We start from the raw sequence: 22,357 nt of genomic DNA on the forward strand, positions 1-22,357 counted from the left end.
AATGCTATGCATTTCAACGTTGTACACTTCAAATCACACTTTAAAAAACAATGCTACACAATCAAATTTTAATATTTATTCTATATATATTATATATATATAGTTTTAAATAATAAGATATATATTATATCTTCATCTTTTTTTTTTAATTGCCTACTTTAACTAGATAAAAGTTATAAAATAAGTAATGGTAAAATTGTAAAGTAAAAAAATAAGAGCAAAATTATATAAAAATGTGTTATATTTTCTGATATATGTAATAATGAAATGTGTACAATATATTTAACAATGTATAAAATGTAATATCTATTAACATAGATAAATGTATGTACAAATTTTCTGACAGCATTTAGCTCTATCTAAAAATTAGAATTTAATTGTATAATTACATGACCAATTTCAAATGTAATGTAATGTAATGTATCATTTATAAAAATGGATCTATCTTAACAATACTTAATATACTTTCGAGTATTTACTAAAAACAAAATGACAATATTTAAGCTAATAAAAAGCTATATAAATTTAAAGTTATATCTATATTAAATCATACTTGGTACTGTATGATAATTAAGTACACTTGAGATATGCAACAAACATCATTTTATGTATATATCTATATATATATATATAGATATATATTATATATATAATATTACGCTTATTAACGCAGCATTTTAATATTTATAATATCAATTATTACAGAGATTTTCTATTATTATCTAAACATTCTTTAATTCTGATTTATTTTACTTTTAAATCTCACTTGATTTTGATCATATTTTAATTTTATTTCGTTCGTGTGAAAGAAATTAAACTCGCATTATGCTTGTCCATCTCATTATCCTCTTTGTCTGATTGACACAAATTTTGTTCTGATCTTTTTAAACTACTTTCCATCGCAGCCTATAAAAAAATATTAAATATTTAAATTCGTAATTAATTTACTTTGTCTAAATAAATGCTTAAATTATCATCAATCAAAAATGTTGTACAACGTATATTGTAATTAAATATAGTAGTATGCAGTTAGAAGAAATAATGTTATGTTTAAGTGTAATATATTTAGCTATTATTACCTTTAATAAATTATCATTAATAGGATTAGCATATTCATGTTGTCCTGGAGATACATTTGGAACTATAGAACTAAGTGTCACCGCTACCTCATCTCTTCGATCGTATGATGGATTATGAAAACGAATGCTACTGAAAATAATCATATCACATTGTATGATATCATTGTATAATTTTTATATGATTAATATAAATGTATATTTTATCTTTGAAACTCGGTCAAATAAATTTTGAACATACTTGAGGTCATTTAGTGGTTTCAATTTGTTTTTTCGATAGTAAAAATAACTGCACAATGACAAAACAATAATCAGTAATGTGACTATTGTTATACTATAAATTCCACCCTGAGGTCGGAATCTTGAAATGTTAATACGTTTTGTAGAGATTCTCATTTCACTATTCGTATGCTCTTTCGTACAAGTGCTATTAGATGTTATTGGTTTACCATCTTTACAAATGCATGTCGCATCATCAGCTTTTAAAACGCATATGTAGTCGCAGTTTCGCTTTTCACAAGGATTCTCAACTGTCAAACAAACACATAATTTCGTTTTGTAACTATTACGATTAAATATTGACATATATGCAAAATTTAAGATCAATTCGTCATTTTAATAGTTCATATTTAGATTTACACTTACAGAGAGGATGCCTGGAAGCATGTAGAATGGCAAAGTGTTTGTGAATATTGTTCGAACTTATATTTATTATGTCACAGGATTTGTTGGCATACAGTTTACATTTTTGTATTTGACCATTCGAACCCATTAACCAATAAAGCGAATTTTCAAAAATGCTGATGCCTAACGGTTGATGTACCTGTAAAGTCAAAAAAGATTTTATTAGAAGAAAATATTTAATATATATCTATTTTTTACACAAGATGCGATTGCATCTTTTATATATGCGTACAGAAAATGTTATAATAGAATTGATTAAAAAATAATAGTGTACTCTCATTGACGTACATCCGTATTTAAAAATGTATTTCGTTGACTTCCATCTAAATTAGATGATTCGATGGTTTTATGGAAACTGTCTGACCAATATAATCTGGCTTTCATGTGATCGATCGCCATTCCACTCACGACGCCTATATTCCGAAAACCGATTATCTTCATGTTATTACCCATCATATCTGTCCGACATATTTCACTGTACGGTTTATCATGCACTCGCCACGTAGTTTGACTCCAGAATAACCATCTGCAATATCAAGCAATTTTGATTTTTCTATATTTTAACGTCATAGCATTTTACTCTATTCTCTGTAATTTTTATTACAGTCAATAAAAATAATAAAAATAAATAAAGATAATAAAAAACTGACAAGCAAAGTAAAAAAGAAATACCTATTTTGTGGGTCGACTAAAAGGGATGCTACTTTTGCCTTAAGTGCACCTTCTATTTTAAACACAATTGCACATTTTTTTTGCTTCAAGCTGCATACCTTTAATAAATAAACTAAATTAAATTATAATAGTTCAAAGCACTCGCATTTAAATAATATTAAGAAGAGAAATATACTTTAATTTTGTTTGAACCATCATTATCATTAAAATAGATATTATCGGTGATCCAATCGATTGCAAGTACTCCCGGACTCCCGATATTCGTGAATGTACTTAATTCGCCCGTTTCAATATTAATCTTATTAATAGAGCTCAATTCATCTGCAATTATTTTTCTTAACATTATTCGATACACACATATCACAAATTTTTGAAAGACGCTTCTGATATACATATTAAATTGCTTCGGAAAATCTTTCACGAATATTTATATTTTTTTAGTAAATACTTTATATATGTATATTAATATAATTAATATTTATAATAAATAATAATAAATAATAAATATAGTATATTTTTTAATTGTGTTGGACCGGAAGTACAAATTTAATTGATATCGAAGCGTTTTACATTAAAGAAATTGTTCACTAACAACAGAACTTGGCTCCTATTGTCTTCTCTCCCATTTCTATATTGATTATACAGAGCCTTATAATTGATTGTCAAATAATAAAAAAATTTAGATATAAAGACTAACCATTACTCCAATAAATAGTATTATCAAGTGCGTTTACATCAAAACCAATTAGGCTCAAGCCCGTTAACGAATGGATTACTTCAATTGAAAGTAAATTCGGTGATATTTTCCTGATGTCATCATCGGTAACGGTAATTAATTCCATTGGCGATCCTAATAAAGACAATCAGTATTGATATATTATTTATTGCTTTAAACAACTTGCACAAAAATTTAATCACTTACCGATAGCCTTGCAAGAAACCCTATCGCTGCGAATAACATATCCATCGTAGCATGAACACTGAAAGGAGCCCAGAATGTTTCGGCAAATCTGCGAACAAACATCGAGCTCGCACTCATTTATATCATCACACGATACCATGTCCGCGGCCAAACGATATCCTGCTTGACAACCGCAGACTCCCCCAAGTGGTGTTTTATAACACACATCCTTGCAGACATTGTTGTACGCACAAGCGCTTGCTACGCAAAAAGAAATAATACGTCGTAAAAATGTGATGCATGTTTATTAATATACAACGTAAAATATAATGTATATATATTATAATATATAATATAATATATAATGTATAATAAGAAATATAACTTTTAATTTTTTTAGAATTTTTCTCTCTCTCTCTAAATGTCAATGTAAATTATCTTCCATAAATCTTCAAAATTAAAAAATTTAAGCTTCTTAAAGGACATTTTAAATGTAAAAGTGGTTCTAGTCAAATTGGTTGAAATTGAAATATGTTATAGTTTAAGTGCTGATCAAAAGTCGGGCGCAGAATTTGAAAATCAAAACTGTAAAAGATACGATGGTTTAAAATGATTGTCATTCGAGCTTAAAAAATGTATATTTTTGAATATATAAGTTAATATACTCGTAAAGTATGAATTTACAACGAGTAGTTAATAATTATAATTTACATAATTTTTCTTAAAGACTATGTATTTTTTTTACATCCATTAATTCTTCTTATTATTCTGTGCATAAAAATATTGAAGTAAGATAATAAAAAATAAATATTTTAAGAAATATTTTATAGAGAGTTTGTATAAAATTATGTCGAATTAAAATATAAAATGTCTCATAAATTATTTAATTAATTTTTGGCCATCATATCTTTATAACTTTTTAAACGGAATATTGAGAAATGTCAATTAATATAAAAAAATCAAGGTAGATTCATTAAAAAAAAGTAGGTTGACCTTGAAATTTATTTAACGTCTCCCACTAGAAAACTATCAAGTTATCACTTTTACATTTAAAATGTGTAGAATCCTTTTTAAATTTAAAATTTTTAAAGATAAAAACGCTCTATAAATTTTACTAAATTATTTATCACGAGCGTTTTTTTATAAGAATAGAGAATTTTAATAGCAAACAAAGATTAGACGAAGATACTACGTACTGCATTTTCCTCTTTCATCACTGTTGTCCGAACAGTCTCGAATACCATCGCATACTTTGCTGAATGGCAAACAAGTGCCCATGGCACACTTAAATTCGTCACATGTTTTTGACGTGTTGACATTGACGTTTATCAACTTATTACCGCTACAATCTTTCTCGTCTGATTTGTCGCCGCAATCATCGATTTTGTCACATACCCAGCTTTGCGGGATGCATTTCTGATTTTCGCAGGTAAATTCATCTTCGAAACAGTACGTGCAATGATGTTCGTCGTCGTTTTTCGGGCAATCTTGGACACCGTTGCATCTGTAACAGAAACAATCATGAAAGCAGTATGTTTAACATTGCATAGGCTTTTATGTAATAATTACTATGATAGTCTGCACAGCATAGTTTGTTACTTAAAATTAAAAATGTTTTTAAAATAGAAAATTATGTAGCAAATCGACAAATATATTAGCATTTTAATATTTGTGTGTGAATTTTCAATCAGCAATCATGTATTTGAAAAGAATCAACTCACCTTGCTTGCTTCGGGAGGCATATATCAGTGTTCAAGCATAAATATTCATCCTCGGAACAATTATGAGAATTTTCGTTCAAACAATGTTTCTCGTCAGTCTCATCGCCGCAATCATTGATACCATTGCACTTCAATGAAGATGATATACAACGACCATTATCGCATTTTAATTTTCCATCGCCACAGATGTTCACATTGCATTCCTCGAGCTCATCCGATCCGTCTGAACAGTCTCGCTTAAAAATATAAACACGTAAGATTATGTAAAATGACATTAATATGTTATAAACAGAGTAACCGATCAATAATCTTTAAAATTCTGATTTTTAAAATTAGATATTAAAATATGTTTCTTTCCATTTCTTTCTTACAATAATTTTTTTATAATTACTTTAAATAAATAAATATATATATATATATGAATTTCTCTTATATAAGGCAAAAAAATATGAATAAATTGAATTATCAGTGTAATTGTAAACATTAAACATATAATAAATATAAATAATTGATTACCTCTCCGTCGCATTCCCATTCCTTTGGTATGCATTTTCTTGTATCTTTACACATAAATTTATTTGGAGAACATGTACGCTCTCTGCAATGATTATTTATCTCATCGGAGTAATCGAGACAATCATTGTACCCATCACATTCTAAGGAATTCGATATGCAAGTTCCGTCACGACATTGAAATTCATCTAAAAAAAGACGCGTATGTATGAGGTAGAAATAAATAAATAACTATACAAGTATAATTATAATAAAGTCCCAATATAAGTAAGAGCTCTAAATGATAAACAATTAATATTAAACAAAATTAGCATAAAGAGCATAAAAAATTAACGTTCTCAATAAGAGTGGTAATGTATTTCAAAAAATCTTTAATGACATATTATCGTCCTGCTTGATAATTGTTCAAGCTATTTATAATTTTCAATAATTGTTATTCATATTTATTTTATTTTTATACTCTGCCCGACAGTTGTAACCGTAACTTGTTTTTTTTATTACTCATGTTATTTTCTGCGCTAAAGAAAGTCAAAAAAATCTGACCGAAACGCTTGATTTTATTATATATGTCATTAACGATTTTCTGAAATACATTATCCCTCTTATTAAGAATGTTAGTTTTTTACGCTCTTTATGCTAATTTTGTTTAATATAATAAAGTCGCAGCATTCAAAAGGATTACAAATTTATTCAGATATTATTAATCTCATTTCTAATTACCACTGTGACATTGCTTCTTTGGACAATTTTGCTCATCTGATCTATCAGCGCATTCATAGTTTGAATTGCAACGACCTTTTAAGCTGATGCAGGTACCATCTTTACACATGAATTGACCTTTTTTACAAATGCCAGTCTCGCCACAGTCGCTCATTTCATCTTCATTATTAGGACAGTCCTTGACACCGTCGCACCTAAATAAACAGCAAGACGTTTTTTTTTTAAATGTAAAACATACCTATATAAATATACTTTATTAAAAAGAGAATCTATTAAAAATCTTTTTTTGATTAAAAAAATATTTGAGATACAAAATAGTATATTTTTTTCATTAATTCCGCGAATAACTTATTGTTATATTACAAACTTAATACTAATTAATTATATTAATCGCTCGTGATAAATAATTTAGTAAAATTTATAGAGCCTTTTTATCTTAAAAATTTTTAATTTAAAAAACATTCCACACATTTTAAATGTAAAAGTGATAACTTAGTAGTTTTCTAGAGGGACATGTTAAATAAATTTCAAGGTCAACCTACTTTTTTTAAATGAATCTACCTTGATTTTTTTATATTAATTGACATCTCTCAATATTCCGTATATTAATTGTAAGAAAATGCAAGTTTTCAGATAATTTAAATAATATTCTTATTTTAATTTACTTATAAACTACATGTAAAAAATCGGCTAAACGCACCACTTCTGCCGCTTTATGCAGATGTCATGTTCGCTGCATTTGACCTCATCAGCGGAACACGCAGTTTGCAAAGTGCATGTACGATTGTTCGCGCTTAGCATCATTCCAGGAGGACAAGCACAAATCTGAAAGTAATCACGCAAAATATAAAATTATAAAAAAACCTCTTTTTGTTGACCAATAGCATCGCATTACAATTGAATGCGATTATGATTGAAATAATAACGTATCAAAATAACAATTGTATATTAGATGCTCGCATTACAATTATCCAATGTTTGGCATCATTTGAAGTTTGTACACTTACAAATAAAATAGCAGATGAAGGCAAACACACATGTGAGCAATTTCCATTATTTTTCTGACAACCCTGCTTTTCGTGGCTAACAATATTCTGCAAATGTGTCACAAGCGGATGTTCTACACTTTTGGGCATACCTACAAAGTATTCATTTTGCTGATTAATTATTCTAGACATATATGTACATGCATTATTCTTTGCTAAAACATTAAATAAACTCACGAAATATAACTTGGTGATCAAACAAATTAACTTTATTTTCCACATTTGTCCAATATAATAAATTAGAAAATCGTTGTGTCCAGAATATATCGTTTCCGACGGTCGCAAGACTCATAACATTATGTAATCCGGTACGAAGAATACGTGAACCTGAAAATTCAATGCTTGTTATTTCTATGATACTTGAAAAATTTGTCCTTTCACAATTAAATATTAGACACATATACCCAGATAGCAAGCACATGTCATTTTGACGTCGAAAACTGGTCATTTCTGGTTCAATAACGTCACGTGACCAAATAATGTCTAATTTAAAACGTCTTTTTTGTGACGTCTTAATGGTGTTGTAAAAGAACGTCAAATATAGTGATTCTTAAGTCATTATTATAAATCGCCTAAGTATTACTATTTTTTAAGTAAAAACTCATTTAATTTATTATATCTTAAATAATTCAAACAATTTTGTTTATAATTTTGATATTCACAATTCTCTATACCTCAGGGCCCTAACATGAATTTTCTCTATAACCTGGGACTTGATCGTGACATTTGATCATAAATCTTTTCCTCTAGCGTAAACTCGTGAAAAGTGAAAAATTTCATTAACGAATTCAATATTTGTGAATGAATTTTTTATTTTTCACGATGTTCACGCTAGAGGAAAAGATTCATGATGAAATATGTCATTAAAACGTCACCAATAAGTCTAAAATGGTGATAAAGTCATGTCTTTTTAACGTCTTGAAAAGTCGTCATCGGTCTGTGACATTAGTCCGTCATTTTTCAGTCATTTTTATGTCATTACATCACGTCATATTTGGTTCGAACTGACCATATTTTGACGTCAAAATGTCGTGTGCTTGCTACCTGGGTATATAATGATATTTTTTTAGAATGTATAATATGATCCATCAAAATGTTTTTGTTATGTTTTTAATCAAATAAATGTATATTTATATATGAAAATTTAAAAAACAAGGCTTATAACTGAAATGTTAAAAATGTTAAAATAAAAAAACTAAAATACAAACTTTCGTTCTGGTATGACACGATATAACCATATACATCAATCGAAAAAAGTGTCTTTTTATCCTTATAATAGTTGAGCGATTTTATTCCTCGTCCATAGGTCGAGCTTACTTGAATCGATCCGATTCCATTCATTTTCATTTTATCTAAGTGATAGATGGAATGATTAAATGAAAATGCTTCCTGATGTGAGACGAATACGACGTACATTATGCTACAATATATATAAAACATTATATTATATTATCACACTGTTTTATTAAAATGTTCAGCCTAATTGTAAGTACAGTCAATAAAATGTCGTACCCTTCTTCAGACACTACAGCAATATCGCTAGGTTGATCCTCAAAGTAAAAGACCGTCTTTGCCTTAGTTGTCAAGCTATGTACTTCAATACTTTTGTCTTCTTTGTTCGATAAATATAAATTATTACCGATGTAATCAAATGCCATTCCTCCCAATATTTCAATCTCAAATGGTATAAGATTCTCAATATTGCCATTTTTCGGATTGTAACGAATGATATAATTCGTACTCTTATCGCTTGCAAGTATAGTGCCTAAATAAATTTTAATTGTAAGAGAAAAAGTTGATATAAAAACGGAGCGAAACATTCGTTTTATTATAAAGTAGCAATTCTCTGTCGTGAGAATCTTATAGTTACCAGTAAGCGAATCGCAAGTCGCAGCAGTTATAGATCGTGAGGTAGAGCTCACAGTCATTTTTGGGTTTCCCAAAAAGGCAGGAGTATAATCTATAAATATATTTTCCTCGATGATAATAATGTGCTCCTTCTTCTTCGTCTCTGAAATTATACTTATGTTAATTTAAAAATGTAAAACCTAAAATTTAAATTAATATGTAAAATGCAGGGTTAGAAAGTAGCGCGTTACTTGTAACGTCGTTACCGTTACTTTTTTCGGTAACTGTAACGGTAACGGCGTTACAAATTTTATTTGTAACAGAAAAAGTAACTTTGTTACATTCTTTGATAATGAATAACGAAATTAACAGTTACTTTTATCATTACTTTTCAGACAGTAAATATCTATAAAAAAATGCTTAAAAGACAACTTAAAAACGTCTTATTGTCTTTTAAATATCTTTAAGATGTCTTTTGACTTTTCTGTGCAGTCTGGGATTTTTTTCAAATATACTTGAATATACTATATTTTTTTCGAATATAAAATTTTCAAATAAAAAAACAGATATTTTTCGTTTCATGCATATGCGCGCATTTTACATGGTACATGTAACATATAAAATACTATAGATACGAGTGCACATATGTGTGAAATGAAACTTAATGATTGATAAGAGTATTGAAACGTAGTATCACATAGAAATTGCTGACATTTCTTTCTAGTATCTTTCTATTTTGTAAAAAAAACATTTAAGTAGACAGATAATTCAATGATTAGTCAAGAATTCGATGTTATGAAAATTATCGTACCGTGTTAGAATTTTAAAATAAAAAAAATTGAAGAAACGCGAAGAAAGCGATTTTAACCATATTTACAAATCTATTAAAAGTGAACTAACAATAAGAAAATTATTTTATTTACATTTACAAAATCTAAACGTGTTTGAGAAAGCTTGTTTACACATTTTCAAAAGTTTCTCTTATTTAAAATAATTTATTATTATCAAAATTATTACGCACTTTATATGAATAGCGATATCACCATCAAAAAATTATATCATTTTGATTACTTTAATATAAATTAATGTTTAAAAATTTGTAGTGTTTAGTGCAAAAATTTGATCTTGTATATTAAAAAAATGTTTATGTAAAGTTTATATTGTATAAAAAAAAGTAACGGAAATTGTAACGATTCGTTACTTTTTGAGTAACGGTAATGGTAACGAGTTACTTTTTAAAATTAGTAACGTGTAACGGTAACGAGTTACTTTTTGGAAAAAAGAACGGTAACGGTAACGAGTTACTTTTATAAAGTAACTTTCCCAACTCTGGTAAAATGTTATATATGTATAGATATATAATGTTATGTTAATATGTCCTAAAATTCGAGCATTTTTCTTTCATTGCAAAGTCTTTTGACAATTTACCTCGACACGTATGATTATCGGCTTTTAATTTCTTGTCCAAAGTGCAGCCGCATGTATAGCTATTATTCCGATTCAACATGCATAATTCAGAACATGGATTAGAGTGACATGGATTTGGAATCTGAAATTAAATTGAACGATAATGCAGACTTTGTACCGACTTGTGTTGCAATGCAAAAGTAAAAATAAAACTTTGCATACCTTAGGTTTCATCGCCGAGTGCTCTATTACTAAATCTTGAACTGTAACGTCCTTTATTTGCTTTACGATTCGCCAATTTTTTCCGGTAAACTTATCGCAAGATTGTATTGAATCGTCAAGCCAATCGCTCCAATAAAGTTTATTTTCAAAAACGGCCATGGAAAATGGATATTTGACTACATCGCTCAATATGGCCTGCGAATAATTTAATTTATAATTCTTTTGTTATAATTTTAATTATATCTTAAAATATCATATAATAAAATAGAAATAGAAATTAACTCTTCGATCGGTGCCATCCAAGCGTACTGATTCGATTATTCTTTTCTTGAGGTCCAACCAATATAATCGATTATTTGGATAGTCAATAGTTATACTATTAGGCCATTCCAAGTTTTCATCGAGAAATGAACTCCTGTCTTTGCCATCCATCCCAGCCTTTGCAATAAGCGGAGTTGGTTCCCAATTGCACCAAAACATTATTCTGTAATTATAGAAAAAACATAAATACATATATATATATGCTATTTTCATATTAATATATATTTGGACATATTATCTTTTGCATGAATAAGAAATTATATATATATACAGGATGTCCGGTAATTGGTGAAAAACCTGTTAATGGCAGATTCTTGAGATCATTTGGAGTCGATTTTTCCTCGAAAATATCGAGAGATGTCATCATTTTTTGCAAGTTTCCAATTTTTATCATTATATATCTTTGTAATTAAGCCTTAAATTAAAATTCTATTAAAGTAAACTCTATCTAAAATTAACTGAAGAATGTAGTTTTGGTAATTTTTTAACTTCAAAAAGTTTAGTTTGCGAAAAGCATCTTTTTTTCAATCGCTTACAACTCGGAAATTATTGATGCTTCGACATTTTCACTGAGAAAAAATCATCTCCAAATGATCTCAAGCATCTGCCATTAGCAGGTTTTTCACCAATTACCGGATATCCTGTATATATATATATATATATATATATATATATATATATATATATATATAGAGAGAGAGAGAGAGAGAGAGAGAGAGAGAGAGAAAGAGAGTTTATTATTTATATAATAGAAATTTAAATATATAATTTTTATAACAAATATATTTACCCTTTAGTCGGTAATAGAGCGATAGAATTTGGTTTAGATTTCTCATAGAGCAATACAGTACAGTATGTACCATTAGTGTCACAAACCCCGATGTACTTGTTACCCATATCCGTGAAATATATATTACCCGTAATCCAATCCAGGGCTATTCCCGCTACAGTGATCAAACCTTATTTATGAAAAAAACACTTTTTTATAAAAAAATTTAAAACATACTCGCAATATATATAAAAAGATTATTTATAGTTTTTCAGACATATATATATCGAGGGTTTTACACTAATGAGTGTAAGCCTGAAATTGCAGCTTTACAGGAATAAGAAAAAACGATTTAATATTCACATTTGATACATAGAAATATGTCTGAATATTTCTGCATTTATTTTCATAATTATTAGAACAACTAGTAAGCAACTCTATTATAAAATGCAAGCCGTATAGAACTTGCATGTATCTTCTTTTTCAAAAAATTAGGGATACATTCTTATGTTATAAAACCCTCGATATATTCTATAAAAGATAATATTTATATTATTTATATTTTTCTCCTTATTTTTATCTTCTTAAGTATTATTATATTCTTAATCAGCACACACACACACACACACACACACACACGCACACATCGAGCGCTCAACGCAGACACATATTCAAACGCAACGCACACGCACATTTCATCAATAATTAAATTAATAATATTGTATAATAAGTAATAAATTATATAGTTACGCTAAAAGTATTTTGTAGATAAATGTTATTTTATCAAATTTGAACATTAGATATTAAATTATTTTAATTTACTGTAACAAATTTATTATTAAGTTTATTGTAATAAATTAAAGAAGATTTATATTTATCCAAATTTGTACAAAATAATATTTATTTAATGTTGGATAATTTTAATATTAACTCTATATTTTTATTAATATTGTGGCTCAAAGTATTTTATTAGTTGAGAAAACAAAATAAATACCATGTTTATAATTAAATAAATAAAAAATATTAATAATTAAATAAAAAAACGATAAAATAAACGCTAACAATGTTAGGGATTTAATACTTTGTAACAAAACCCTTTAATTTTATAGTCGCAACGCCCATCAGTTAGGCATTGTCTACAAGTTTTTCAACGATTCTTTGGGATCTTTGACTATTTTTCTTGCAATACAATGAACTATTCTTACTTATTTTAAAATTTCGACGTTGTTCGCGTACGTCTAACTCTGTCCAGCCTCTGCTGGGCCATTCCAAACCTTGATTTTATTTCGCTTAAAAAATATAAACTTTATAAGCTGAGAAAAATGTTTTGAGTCCCAGGTAGAGCATGAAACTCATTATGACATCATTATGACGTTACCTAAAAGTCATTTTAGAAAAATTATAATGATCTTATTTGATATACTTTTGGCAATGTTTTGGTGACTTATTTTTGATATTATAATATCATTTTTTATATATATTACGCAATTACTTGTTTATTTAATTATTCATGTACATTTTAATTATATTTAACCAACATAATCTTTTTAAAATTATATATGCGATTATTGAACTTAAAAATTTATGATTCTTTTTGTCATCTTTAACTCATTTTTTAATCATTTTTGTTTGGGTAACTTTTAAGTGATAAATAAAATCATGATGATGTCATAATGATATCATTATGAGTTTCATGTTCTACCTGGGATCGTATCTTATTAAAATATCTTGATTAAATTTTTTAAGCGAAACAAAATCAAGGTTTTGAATGACCCAGTCAAAATCCTAATTTTAATTTTATTGTTACATTATTGTTTTACAATACCTTTGGGCAGAAATAAAAACACACGAACGACGTTGAAACTTTCAAATAATTAAGAAATGTGGCTGTAAATTTAAAGGGTTTAAGACAAATTATTATTAAGTCTCTTACATCTTAGAGTTTATTTTAATGTTGTTTTAATTATAAACATGGTATTTACACTTTGTTTTTTCAACGAATAAAATATTTTAAGCCACAGTTAATAAAAATATTGAAATCCAACATTAAATAAACTTTATTTTGTATAAATTTGGGTAAAAATGAATCTTTCTTAATTTATCTTAAAGACTAAAATAATTTAATACTTAATTTTCAAATAATCACATAAAATAATATGTAATTACAAAATATTTTTGAGCGCGACTGTATACGTATAGTTATCAATAACTTGAACTGAACAAATAAAATATTTCTTTTTTTTAAGAAGAAAATCAATGTTTTCCAAGATAATACATATATTAGAATATTATTTCTGCAAACTCTTTGCACAAATAATAACTATTTATAAGTACCATTAATAAGACACTTACCTTGTGTAACAATGGTTTCGCGTTTTCCTTCAATAATGCCTTTTACAATCATTGGGATGCCTTCTGGAATAACGTTGGAACAATAAAAGTAATCTCCATTTACATCGAAATGGTTGGCTTGACTCAAATTTTTCACTGCTGTGAAATATATTTCAGACTCGAGATACATTGCACGAATCTCGGTTCTTAGAGAGAACATTAACATAGCCTCGCCACCTAAATTTCAGTTGAAAAAATCGCATTCCTATAAAATCTAATATAAATCAATCACTTGTTTTATACATATACATATATGCAAAATAGCTTACCATAGACTTTACACGTTTTCATATCATCTTGCAAGGTGTAACCGGCTTCACAAGTACATCTGTACGATCCTTCCGTATTCACGCATCCTTGACTGCATATTCCATAAATCTGACACTCGTCGATATCTGTAAAAAAAATTGTTAAATAATTTTCACTATATAATCCGCGTATGATTATTGCTTTCGTTCATCAGGGATTTACCTATGCACGTGATTTTATCTTGAATTTTATAGCCCGGTTTGCAGGTACATACAGGTCCACTAGGTGTTATTTTGCAATCGAAACTGCATTTTATCGTTTTGCAACTATTTGATTTACCTGAAGGAAAAGAAGAAAGTTAATTAAGATAAAATTTTATAACAAATTGCGCATAAAGATTACATCACGTGTTAAGGGGTAATACTACCTTGTTTACACGAACTACGTGAAGTACGTAACTAGTGAACTACGTAGGATTTTTCCAAAATATTGATTTTTAAAAAATTGGCGTCAATGTGAAGGAAAAATTTTCTTTCTTATAAAAAAAATCGGTCATAGAATCGATATATTTCAATCAATCAAAAAAATCCTACGTAATTCACTAGATTTGGGCATATTTTTTCAAAATCTTTTTTGTTTTTTGTTCTAGGAAAAATTACGACCTGCAGGGTACGGCCACGAAATAAAATGGGTTTTCTTACGAGAGCTACTGCGCCGCCATTTTGTTTTTAAATAATTAATAAAAAATTTTTTTATATACCTTAAGACTTATATAAACATGTATAACAAACCGATCTTCAATATATTAATTCATTTTTCTTAAATAAATTCGAGAAAATGAAAATTAATTTCGTGTACACAAGGTAGTATTACTCCTTAAGAGATATTACAAGTATTAAAGAAGACTATAAGATAATTAAAATACCATGTTAATAAATATACTATACTTACAACTAGCACCTTCATCTGATCCATCGCCACAATCGTCTTTTTCGTCACACACTGCATTAAGAAATATGCATCGTTGATTTTTGCATAAATATCGATTATTTGTATTTGTACAATCATTTGCAGATAACGTCCTATTATCTAAAAAAAACACAACACTTTAAATAATTTTCTTTTGAATATAGCAAATAAACCTTAACTCATTAAGATTTTGAGCAATTAAAATTAAAAGTGCAAAAAAATGCTTTCGCATCTTTTAATAAATTACTTATCAAGGCCTAGCTATAACTATTTTACGTTTTACATAGACACGGAATCAGTGAAAATTATCACTGTGTTTATTAAACAAACTATTTTTTCCTATATATGTCAACTGGGTTATATATAATAAATTAATCTAATGAAAATAGCATTTTAGATCAATTTGCTGATATCTTTTTTGTAAATTATCTTTTTTCAATCACATTAAGCTACTTAGATATACCCGGGAAAAAAAAGTCCATATAAAATTGACCATATATGGATTTTGTCAATATCTGAGCATATCTTGCCAAATATAGTTATATATAATAATATCATATGATTTTATTTAATTATCATATAATATCATATATAACTATACTTAGTAAGACATGATCAGATATTGACAAAATACATATATGGATAACTTTTTTTCCCGGGTAGCTATTCAAAGATTGAAAAAATCATGGTTTTTTGCACCTTTCTTAATTTTTTCCAAATCCTGATGAGCTAGGCTATTTTTATGACCAAATTTAGATTCAGCATATTCAAATTTACTAAAAAGTATATGTCATGATTCTTGAAAAAGAAAAATGCTTATTTGTCGGACAGTAAAATTTATATTTCTGCAAACTTACCGCAATGCCATTCATCGCTACCATCGGGACAATCGTTTACACCGTCACAAACCCAATTTTTTCTAACACAATGTTTGTCTTTGCACCGAAACTTGTCTTCGCAATTTAACTGTTGCAATGACGAAAAATAAAATTACAAATACATTATAAAATAATTATAATAAAATAAATATAACAGATAGATAAATGCTACATGACAATGCACAAAAAAGACGCCGATTTATTCACCTTATCCACGCAACCAACATACTCGTCGCTTCCATCTTTGCAATCCTTCACTGCGTCACAAAACTTCTCTTTCAGTATACAATCTCTATTTTCGCATGTAAATTCATTTAGGCTACAGGAATGATGATGATTTATAAACTGAAAGCACAAAGAAACTTATTTTATTTACTTGATGTTGTATCCGTGCATTTATTTATTTATATGATGCACATGACGTAATATTAAATTAATGAAAATGTGTATATAGACACCATATAAGATACCACTCTTTTTTTTTACTAAATTTTATTCAGGCGTAATTTAGGTGAATTTTACAAATGTTGCAAATATAACTTTTGTAACAAATAAAACTGTTTCAATGCTAACAAGAATTGAGCTTTCTATTACTGGGAAAGAAAATACCAATATATTTTTTAAAATAAATAGTTATTATTATGACATATTTGAAAAGTTAGGTCTTGAAAAAATAAATTTTTAGATAGAAAGTATGATCAGATAGGTACCAAATATATCTACTTTAAATGTGTATATCTATAACCAAATATATCTATTTTAAATATAAGCAAATAAAAAAAGAATTTTTCGGACTTTAAGATAAAAAATCTATTACTTTAAGTTAAGAAATCGACATTTAAAATACATGTAATTTAATTACAAGCAACAGATAAAAGCTGTTCATACATGATAGCTTAAGAAACATTTTAAAAATTCGAAATAGATAAGAATTAGAAATTAATTGGTAAAAAAAAAAGTAGAATTTGAATTAGTAGTATAATACTTACATGAAAGTCTTTGCAGTTATTTTCATCCGATCCATCGTTACAATCATCTTCTTCATCGCATACATATGTAAATGGTATGCATTCGCCATCATCACATTGAAACCAGTCAGGTTTAGTGCAGTGTCGAGATGAGTGATAGGATGCACCTAGTTGTAAATTTATTGTACGTAAATTATTTAGAAAAAAAACTTAATTTCATTATTTATTTTAAAAAATGCAAAGAAATAATTCGTTTTAATCAACTGCGGTATATTTCTTTTAATACATCGATATACTATACGATAGTCTCGTTTTTCAACAGAATGTATTAAAAATTTATTTATAAATATAGATACACTTTTCTAAATATAGGAATATTAACTTACTATTGCCATAAAAGTACATAGAGTATATAAGCAGCAAGCTTACAATATGTGATCTGTACATCATCTGCAAAAAAAAGCGTCAAACTTTTATAGCGATAAAACAAATTAGACTCTTCCAACTATTTTATTGAGTTATTTGAGTATGCGCATATTAAATCTTCAAAATAAAAGTAGAATTAAAATCTATATAAGTAACTGTACTAAATAGTACAAATACATTGCTTAATTAGAAATTCAATCCACATCGTAAATATTGCAGCGTTCTAACGATATATATACGTTTATACCATATAACAACACATTCTACAATGCTTTTGATAGAATATTTACTTATGACAAAATATCAACAAATAGCTTGTCTTAAATTACTTAAATTGGCTTAATTAAATTTCAATTTTTTTATAAATAAATGTTTTATATAGCTTAATAAATCGAAATATTATATAATACAGAATATATATGTATATAAGATTGGTATATGTGTATGTATATATGTATATATATATGTATATGTTTAGGATTATGTATTTAGTATTTTAAGGTAATTGTGCGTATTTTATGTAATAATAAATTTTTTATATTACATATATATATATATATATATATATACATAAAAAAATTTAAATTTATATATATATATATGATATGATATGTAGAATGTCTATCCATAAATATCCGAGTAAATATCTCGCAAGTAATTGAAATTATAAGAAAGTTTAAAAAAAAAAATTTACACGGCTATGAATCTGCTAAAAGTGTCCGTAAAAAAACTTTTTTTACTGGTAAACTTTTGGAATTATGAAGGCCATTATTTTACGAGATATTTCATACTTTACTTTGACATAATTTTATATAAATTACAAAATATCTCGTAAAATAATCATTTTTCAATTAATCTTGTTTCAATAATATCACTTTTATGCTCAGAATAACGAGAAAAATCAATTGGTGTAAAGACAACTATGATGAGATGAGATAATCGAGAAATGAATGTTTTACAAGATATTTCGTAGTTTATGTAAAATTATGTCAAAATAAAGTATGAAATATGTGGTAAACACTATTTAATTTTATGCCATTATATCTTAGGCCCATTCTAATAATAATAAAAAGTAAGAGTTGGAATAAGAGTAAGGAAATAAAAATATTTTGTTCACTCACACTCTTACTCCTTAGCTTTTTTCACCAGAAATAGCCCTCTTGCATCAGCTCTTACTTCTTAATCCAAGCTTACTTTACATATTGTAGACCGGACTATATATTATAACATTCAATTAGTTGCGAGTTATTTGCACGGACATTTATCGACAGACACACTGTATGTATATGTATACCTTTTTTAACATATATAGTTATATTACAAAGTTAAATTACAAAATTTATTGCATTTAATTATAAATAATATGTATAACTTAAAATACTTATATTTGAAGAAAAGAAAGACGCATTATGTACATATATAAATTTAACAAGGTAAAAACAGTATGAAAAACTCACCACAATAAATGAAATTTTTTACATACACATGTAATATTCACGTATTTTTTATATTTCCGAGGAAGAGAAGAGACGTTTTGACCCTATCAGGATGCTGTACGAATCGGCTCTGAGACGGTTCCTTCAAACTCAAGATTCTTACCTTATTTCCACTAAGGATGTTATCAAGCTACTAAAGGTCGTCATCGACCAATAGGAAAGGTATGAAAATATTGTAAACAGATGTGATAAGATATCCTTACAAATTCTGCTAAATATTTCTTCTTAAAATTGAGTATGGTTATATAAAAATATAGAATATTTTATAAAAATTAAAATATAAAATGAAAATTCTGTAATGATTAAAAATAAAAAATGTGATGCATTATATTATATTAATTTTTATATTTTACAATTGTATTATATAAATTATATGTTTAATTGTATGCTTAGCGCAGAAAAATTATAATTGTTAATAATATATAAAGAAAAATAAAATTTGTTAAGAAAAGAGAGAGAGAGTGTCACTATTCTAATATTTTATTTATTTTAAGTATACTCTGACAATCATTGAATAATACGCTACTGTTTCGTGAAAACAAACGCCGGTCGTGAATACGCGGCACTACGGATATTACATCATCCGTGACTGTGATGGTCAACAGTTTCGATAATAGATAGTTTCTTTTTACTTTAAGAAAAATGCCACGCTGTTTGATAAAGTCGATGGTGCGGTACCAGAAAACAGATAATTCGAACGAAGGTATGGATTTTGTTCATAGTATCTCTTCGTAGAACCTTTCAATATGTATCGTTAAGATTATTTAATCTTAATGTATGCACAAAGAAAAGAAAAGATAACTCTCCTTTTCCGAATGTTCTGATATATGTCAAGTCTAAAATCATTGAAATGATACAAATGCCTGTACAATCATTCAACCTTGGCTGTCGTTACAATAACAAACACTCCTCGACTGATCATGCCATTTGCCTCCTATTTTCGCGTGATATTTCCAAGTGCTATAAATCAGAAATTCATTGTCAAAGGAAACACATCAAAAAGTTTTTTTTTTTTTTTTTTGTTGCAAGTTGTACCTATATTGTAGCATCATGTAAATGCCGTATATATATGTAATAGACACAATTATATTTTTTAATTGCTTATTATAAAGAGAAAAAATTAATTCTTCCTCATCAGAGACAAAAAACAAGTTTTGAAACTTGAAAATTATTTCGATAATTAAGAATCTTTAAGGATTAAGACTTTTGTTAGAATAAATTTTTATATCAACTCTATTTTTCGCAAAATCATGATGCATATTTAAAATACGTTTTAAACTCTCTATTTGCAGCATATTTTAATATTGAAAACTAATCTGATAATAAATATTGTGCCTGTACTTCTTTGCACTTGACGAAAAAATCGATCTTTACAGAAACCGAATTCTCATGGCTGCCGCCCACCGCGGATTTCAAGCGAAAGAATCACACAACAGACGCAACGTCGAAGACGAGCAATATCTGGACTTGTTCAGGGCTTCCCATTGTAACTCGGTACAGCTTCCATAAAGTCAATAATGCTACGTTTGACATAGGCTTGAATACAACGGGTCGAAATTTTACAAATATTCGCCAGGATGCTCCGTCGATCGACGTCGTAAACACGACCGATTCGAGGAAAGTGTCCGCGATATTGCCCGACGACGGGTCTCGATCCTCCTCTAATGCAAAAGAATCATTAAGAGCGACGCAGATCCAAGGAATCGATCCAGGGAAGCTCAACGGGACGATAAACCAGAAAGTCATGATCAACGGCTCTGAAACGCAAACACTCTCGCAGGCTTTGTATCTGATGCCGAAACAAAAGCAGGAACCGATCGACGCCGTCGAGAACAAGACGTCCGTTAAAGAGAACGCTCAACCTTGGAAAAGAAATAAAACGATGCATTATTGTCCGTATTGTTGCAAGAGCTTCGATCGACCGTGGGTGTTGAAGGGCCATTTGCGTCTTCACACAGGCGAGAGGCCCTTCGAGTGTCCCGTTTGCCATAAATCTTTTGCTGATCGGTACGTAAAAAAAAAGGCAAAAATAAAATTTCGCTGAAATTAGAAGTTTTGAACAGATTAATAATTTCATTTTTTTTTTTTTTTTTTTTTTTTATTAAAAATTTAAACTTTGTAAAATTTTGCTCCAGAAATATTTTATAGAGAATTTTTAACGCAAATAGAAAACAAAGAAGGAATAATAATTTCGAGACATTCTCTGTATATCTAATTTTATTTTCTTGATTAGTGCTATCTTCATAATAATTATTGAAAGACACCATTATCGTATGACTAATTAATCATTATGTGATATATTTTACAGTTCTAATCTACGCGCTCATCAAAGGACACGTAATCATCATCAATGGCAATGGCGTTGTGGTGTGTGCTTTAAAGCTTTCTCGCAAAGACGTTACTTGGAACGTCATTGTCCGGAAGCTTGTCGCAAATATCGTATATCCCAAAAGAAGGAATTTCCTTGTTAGTAAATGCAAGTGAAAATATCATACAAGAGATTCCGATATAAAGTTGTTCTTAACAATGTTATGTATTACGTATAAAGTTTTATAATATACTACGTTATATAACTATTTTTTACATCTTTTTATTGTTGAATTAACACTTATCCGATGATTCTATGCAACGTGTCAAATATATATAAATCAAAGTTTAAATTTAACCTTTTCTCATTTTTTTATTAATTTAACTGTATTTTAATTTTTAGTTTTTTTAATTTAATTGTACAAACGCGTGTAAAAACGTTTAAACAAATATATAAAGAACATTCCTCCCATCGAAATTATATACAAATTTAAATTTCCTATAAAGCATTTAATATATTAATTATTTGAAATATTAATGATTTTGAAATGACGCGCGATTTGATCGGCGCGACATATGCGAAACACGTGGACGCGACCAGAACCACGGGAGAACACGCGATTGGCTGACACGGAACGCTAGTGTCTCCCCGGAAAATTGTCCGCGAATCATTTCACGGTATGAGAATCGTGCCTTGAAACGATGAGCCGGTGGTAGTTTCGAATCTAGGTATCTCTCGCTCTTTCATGGCACGAATCCGCGTACACCGAACA

General features: G+C 28.1%; 2 protein-coding genes across 5 annotated transcripts; one reads left to right on the plus strand and one right to left on the minus strand.

The window, feature by feature from the left end:
- Window positions 1-557: 557 nt before the first annotated feature.
- On the minus strand, window positions 558-19,379 carry Yl (Putative vitellogenin receptor yl). Of its 3 annotated transcripts, XM_072887139.1 has the most exons (33): window positions 19,239-19,379; window positions 18,903-18,995; window positions 17,742-17,805; window positions 17,377-17,522; window positions 16,595-16,732; window positions 16,367-16,475; window positions 15,492-15,629; window positions 14,763-14,879; window positions 14,561-14,686; window positions 14,253-14,468; window positions 11,922-12,090; window positions 11,093-11,294; window positions 10,811-11,005; window positions 10,610-10,730; window positions 9,204-9,344; window positions 8,846-9,098; window positions 8,542-8,753; window positions 7,511-7,660; window positions 7,295-7,425; window positions 6,988-7,112; window positions 6,288-6,481; window positions 5,571-5,755; window positions 5,055-5,290; window positions 4,530-4,837; window positions 3,355-3,594; window positions 3,130-3,282; window positions 2,608-2,753; window positions 2,433-2,530; window positions 2,049-2,286; window positions 1,722-1,899; window positions 1,318-1,606; window positions 1,080-1,209; window positions 558-906 (listed from the first exon to the last, which is right to left on the minus strand). In XM_072887139.1, exons 3-33 carry the CDS (start codon window positions 17,803-17,805, stop codon window positions 790-792), a joined length of 5,265 nt encoding a protein of 1,754 aa, XP_072743240.1. In that variant the 5' UTR covers window positions 18,903-18,995; window positions 19,239-19,379; the 3' UTR covers window positions 558-789. The 3 variants fall into 3 exon arrangements, with proteins under 3 accessions (XP_072743240.1, XP_072743232.1, XP_072743249.1); XM_072887131.1 differs by lacking the exon at window positions 18,903-18,995 and having other exon boundaries at window positions 559-906; window positions 19,239-19,377; XM_072887148.1 differs by lacking the exon at window positions 18,903-18,995 and having other exon boundaries at window positions 560-906; window positions 1,080-1,206; window positions 19,239-19,377.
- LOC140663213 (uncharacterized) lies at window positions 19,321-21,888 on the plus strand. 2 transcript variants are annotated; one of them, XM_072887229.1, is made up of 4 exons: window positions 19,321-19,439; window positions 19,916-19,980; window positions 20,654-21,284; window positions 21,586-21,888. In XM_072887229.1, exons 2-4 carry the CDS (start codon window positions 19,920-19,922, stop codon window positions 21,746-21,748), a joined length of 855 nt encoding a protein of 284 aa, XP_072743330.1. In that variant the 5' UTR covers window positions 19,321-19,439; window positions 19,916-19,919; the 3' UTR covers window positions 21,749-21,888. The 2 variants fall into 2 exon arrangements, with proteins under 2 accessions (XP_072743330.1, XP_072743323.1); XM_072887222.1 differs by lacking the exon at window positions 19,321-19,439 and having other exon boundaries at window positions 19,765-19,980; window positions 21,586-21,887.
- The last annotated feature ends 469 nt before the right edge of the window (window positions 21,889-22,357 follow it).

Source organism: Anoplolepis gracilipes, chromosome 1 (genome assembly GCF_047496725.1).
Source record: "Anoplolepis gracilipes chromosome 1, ASM4749672v1, whole genome shotgun sequence".
NCBI classification, from domain to species: domain Eukaryota; kingdom Metazoa; phylum Arthropoda; class Insecta; order Hymenoptera; family Formicidae; genus Anoplolepis; species Anoplolepis gracilipes.

Coding starts and splice junctions, on each gene's coding strand:
- Yl (XM_072887139.1), bottom strand. CDS start 17,805: ATGATGTACAGATCACATATTGTAAGCTTGCTGCTTATATACTCTATG. Junction 12,091..14,252: donor CGAAACCATTGTTACACAAG/GTAAGTGTCTTA, acceptor TTCATAAATAAG/GTTTGATCACTGTAGCGGGA. Junction 7,113..7,294: donor CTTCATCTGCTATTTTATTT/GTAAGTGTACAA, acceptor GATTACTTTCAG/ATTTGTGCTTGTCCTCCTGG.
- LOC140663213 (XM_072887229.1), top strand. CDS start 19,920: ATGCCACGCTGTTTGATAAAGTCGATGGTGCGGTACCAGAAAACAGAT. Junction 19,981..20,653: donor AACAGATAATTCGAACGAAG/GTATGGATTTTG, acceptor CGATCTTTACAG/AAACCGAATTCTCATGGCTG. Junction 21,285..21,585: donor CATAAATCTTTTGCTGATCG/GTACGTAAAAAA, acceptor TATATTTTACAG/TTCTAATCTACGCGCTCATC.